General features: G+C 41.3%; 1 protein-coding gene across 1 annotated transcript; it reads right to left on the reverse strand.

The window, feature by feature from the left end:
* Positions 1 to 1,731: 1,731 nt before the first annotated feature.
* On the reverse strand, positions 1,732 to 4,373 carry LOC121969779 (formamidase-like). Its single transcript, XM_042520028.1, has 7 exons — positions 4,102 to 4,373; positions 3,760 to 3,997; positions 3,498 to 3,688; positions 2,864 to 3,099; positions 2,434 to 2,677; positions 2,247 to 2,354; positions 1,732 to 1,975 (listed from the first exon to the last, which is right to left on the reverse strand). Exons 1-7 carry the CDS (start codon positions 4,318 to 4,320, stop codon positions 1,850 to 1,852), a joined length of 1,362 nt encoding a protein of 453 aa, XP_042375962.1. The 5' UTR covers positions 4,321 to 4,373; the 3' UTR covers positions 1,732 to 1,849.
* Positions 4,374 to 4,594: the final 221 nt, after the last annotated feature.

The following is a 4,594-nucleotide window of genomic DNA, read 5'->3' on the forward strand; positions in this document are numbered from 1 at the left end:
TCCTTCTTGGCCTATGTGCTCGGGCAACATGCAGAAGAGTGCTCGATGGCGCCAGATTGGTGAGTGAGACACTGGAGGTAAATGTGCTAGGCTTTCCTCCTTATCTCCTCTCTCCCTCTGATGGGCTGTTGTCAATGCGATAGGATTGGGTGGCGGCAGTGTACCACCAGTAGCTGCTTGTTGTTGCTGTTGTGATAATTTTTGTGCTCAGGCGTTAATTAGCATGTCTAGATGTTCTTGCGTTATGGTGACGGTGGCGAGTTGTACAGCTTCTTCCATCTCTAATCTTCATATTAAGGCGAAACTTCCCATAGACAGCGTCAAATTTGATCCTATCTGAAAACTGCAAAGATGACACGTTGGGCATGGTGGCTTAATCGTTGACGGGTAGAAGCTTTACTCCACGGAAAAGTTTCCTTTCAATCCCACACACATGGAGACTAGCCAACAAAACGTCAGTGCCTATAAACTAGGGGAAGTCCCTAGCAAAGACCCTCCAACTATCAAGTCATTACAAGTCCAGACAGGTGAATGAAGAACAGTAGAGAACGTGCGCGAGAGAGTAAGTTGCAAATGTTCATAGGACGTACCTTACTAATGGAGGGGGCTCCCCATTTATATACCACCTCTCATAACCTCCGCAATCATGAGGTGGTAAAGTGTGTCAGAGGTTGTTAAGTAAAGAAGAGTGTATAACCTAAGAAATGTGCAATAATTGCCTGTGGAATCTTCCATTTACCCACATGTATATCTCTTTTATTATTTATAGCTTATGTTGTTGCTAAGGTTGTTAAAGGAATATGGTGTTATAAGTGGTTTGCTGATGAGAGACATGATGATCCTTGAAAAAAGTTCTAGAAGAATATTCTCTGACACATAGTTGTTATTCTGACAGGTTGTTAGGATTCTCTGCTCATATTATCGACTGAGTATATCCCGACCGGCCCATAAGGTCGGCTGTTTTTATTCATGTCCTTGCATTAAGCTGCTTTGTTATATATTCAAGGTTTCTTTAGAAAACCGTTCGGGAAATAATATAATGCCCCCGATGTACTGGAAGTCCATCTGGGAAGCAATACGAAACTAAGTATCGCAAGCTCGGTCGGCCTTTTGTCTGGCTAGTGTATAATAGGCCACCTAGAGAAATGAAGATATGTTCTGAGAGTTTCGGTCGATTTTCTAAGCCGAGGTGCCTTAGGCCTCATCGGCCTTTTGTTCAGTCGGGCGCATGGTATAGAGTCATATAAACTCGTCCCTTCTTATTATTGAATGGATACACAGGCATACTGTTGTGTGTAAACCTTTAGGGCTGACTGGTAATCAGGTCGACCGGGCATGGGCAGAGAGGCTTGTTCGGAGTAAGAAGTTCGACCTTTCCCTTGATCATACCTATGGTTGATCGATTGTGAGGTAGATTGGTCATTCTGGCCGGCCTGTAAGGACGACCGTCCTTAAATTTGATTGCCATTGAACAACTAGACACTGTCTTTTTAGTTAGTAAAGTACTAAACCCTTTATGTTCGACCGGCTTAAGGGTCGATCGACCTTTTTTTGCATGGCTCGTAATCCGACCAGGCAGGTCCGACGAGCCTTACCTCTGGGCAAACAATCAGAGCCAGATGGGGAGATGCTCTTCTCCATTAACTTTGACCGCCATGTCATCTTGACTTTGACCGCCATATCATCTTCTGGATCTGCTCGTTATATCCCATATCAAGTTCAGTAGGGAAGTTTAAGACAACATATTCAAGACCATTTATAACATTCCTGATAAGTAAAATAGTCGATACACTGATTAAGAGATAATTTATAATCCAGCAAACAAGAAGCACCAGAATCCTGGCAGAATTCACGAATCCATGCATGGGTTCTGCGTTATAGGCAGAGCTCCATCGTATGTGCACCTCAGAACATCTGGGAGTCTCTTCACCACTTGAGGCCCTGTTGGCACTTTCCCAGATTTTGGTCTGATGTCCTTCATTCCCATTACATTGACAACATGCAGACAAGATAACACAACATATTAGAGTAGAATCAGACGTGATAATGTTATGCTTGAATAAAAAATTCTACTTCAGATTTATTTAAGGGAAGTGCTTGAGAAATTGTGTTTCATGGAAGTAGTATAAGGTGAAGTGGAACTGGAATCTGTTGTTACAAAGAATAATTTTTCTCAGAATTTCAGATTTGCATAGGATCGAAGGAACTGAATAGGGTTGGTTAGTCATAGAAATTCAACTGTCAACCTGGTCGAATATGGATGTAGGAATAGCAAGAGTTGCCACAGCATTTGGAGCGTCTACTATTCCTGATATCCTTCCTTCGCAAGGACAGCATGAGAGTAGCAAATAGACCTGCATTGAGTATATACATTAGTTCATAGTCACTGCAATACCAATGAGTTGGGATCAGGTGTGATAAACTCTTTCAGACCTGTTCTTTGGAGTAACCGAATCTCGAAAGGTAGTCGATGGCGTTAAGGACAGCACGCTTGTAGGCTACAGTTGCATCAAGGAAGTGCTGCCTCCCTGCCTCATCCACACTGATTCCTTCAAAGACTAACCATTCTGAAAATCTTGGTTCTACTGGCCCTATCTCAAAGATTGGGTTTACATGGAGAGGTGTTGGACCCATTGGTGTAAGGTATTCTCTCATTCCACCCCTTATGATCTCACACCTGTTTTTCAAGTAGATGATTATTGAGCATGATGCAAATTAGGAATTGATTTACTTTTATATTTTGAGTTGTAGTTGATTGTTTGTCTAGAGAAAACTCATGTCATATTCCTAAAAATAATAATCATTATAAATCTGGACACATTAGGATATAAACAAACATGAAACTGAGAGTTTGAGAAGTTACTTGAGTTCTAGAAATCCACTCATTTCTATTGCTCCACAGAATGAGACTTCACCATCTCCCTGGGAAAAATGCATATCGCCAGTACTAAGATTTGCACCTTCCACAAACACTGGAAGATATACTTTTGAACCTCTACTTAGATTTTTGATGTCACAATTTCCGCCGTTTTCCCTTCCAGGAATCGTCCTTGCAGCCTCATTTGCAATCTTCCCCCATTCAGGGGTTCCTTCTTTTATCTACAATATCCACAAATCAAATTTACATAAGATCACTGAGTTTCTTTTACACACATCAAGTTCCACTTGAAATGCAAAGAAAGCATTCTTTTCTAGTGCATATGTTTAAACTGATAGCTAGGCCTCTGGATAATCAGACTAAACCATACACGTTACTTGCTATACCTTATCAATTGTTGAGAGTTTTTCATACATTTAGTTTCAAGGAATCTCGCCGATTCCTCATGTTTCTAGACATGCCGGCATGAGGCAACTTCTACATGGACAGTACTATAGCAGCACTGGGCTGCACCATGTAATTTCTCAAGCTGTGCCAGGCATCATGCTTCTAGTTCTCAAAGTCTAAAATAGACAAGGATGTGGTGCTTATACTTAACAGATTCTTTGTAGCATTTTACCTTTCCAAGGAGGCAATTCTTTGCGGTCGGTAAGTTCGCGAGCGGTCTTTGGTGCACAACTTCACATAATTTCAGCAATCTCACGTCAGTTTCTGCCAGTTTCTTTTCCCTTTCATTCCAAATCCGTAGCAGTTCTATGGAAGGTGCTGTTCCAACTATCCCCGGGTGAGTCAGACCAGGGAATCTAACACCTACAAGACGAATTAACCTCATTAAGAGGATCGAAATGTCGAAAAGTCGGAAGAGTTACACACCATGGCACCTGGTATGTTAGGAGAGTATGCATATATTCCTTCAAAGTACCAAATTGCTTTAGTAGCACAAGGAAAGTGATCTGTTAAAAACCCTCCACCATTCTCTCTATCGAATGTGGCAGTATAACCCCATTCATCACCAGGAAGGGGACCCAAGTTGCATATCTCAACCACTAGAAGGTCACCTGGCTTCGCGGGCACCCCTTTTGCATCGAGAACTCTCAGAGGGCCACTGAGATAATGAGTCTGTGAAAGGTATAAGTATCAATGTCAACTATATAAACTACCAAGTATGATACTGATCGGATCCAATTCGTTCAGTAATGAATTAAGGCACACATGCAACTCACAATTGTTGTATCGATGGTCTTTACGTCTTCGGCAGAGTAGTTATCACCAATCCGACCTCCAGTCCAGTCGACCATCTCGACGCGGAAGAGCTCCCCCTCGATGACATCGGCGACGGGAGGTATGTCGGGGTGCCAGCGGTTGTGCAGGGGAAGTTTTTGGTCCCAAGGCCTCTTCTTCACATCTATGGGCACTACAATTCTTGGAGTTAGAGGAACCATGGCTGGAAATGGATTCTCCAAGCTTTGCAATGTGATTGATGATAGAACAAGGTGTGGATTTTCAGTTGTCTCTTTCAAGGGCCAGCTAATTAACTTTTGTTCTGTTTCATTTGTCAGATGATGACAAGAATGTCCAACTATTTGTGGTGGTGGATGTATATATATATATATATATATATATATATATATATATATATATATATATATATATATATATATATATATATATATATATATATATATATATATATATATATATATATATATATATCAT

Source organism: Zingiber officinale, chromosome 1B, assembly GCF_018446385.1.
Source record: "Zingiber officinale cultivar Zhangliang chromosome 1B, Zo_v1.1, whole genome shotgun sequence".
Classification (NCBI taxonomy): Eukaryota; Viridiplantae; Streptophyta; class Magnoliopsida; order Zingiberales; family Zingiberaceae; genus Zingiber; species Zingiber officinale.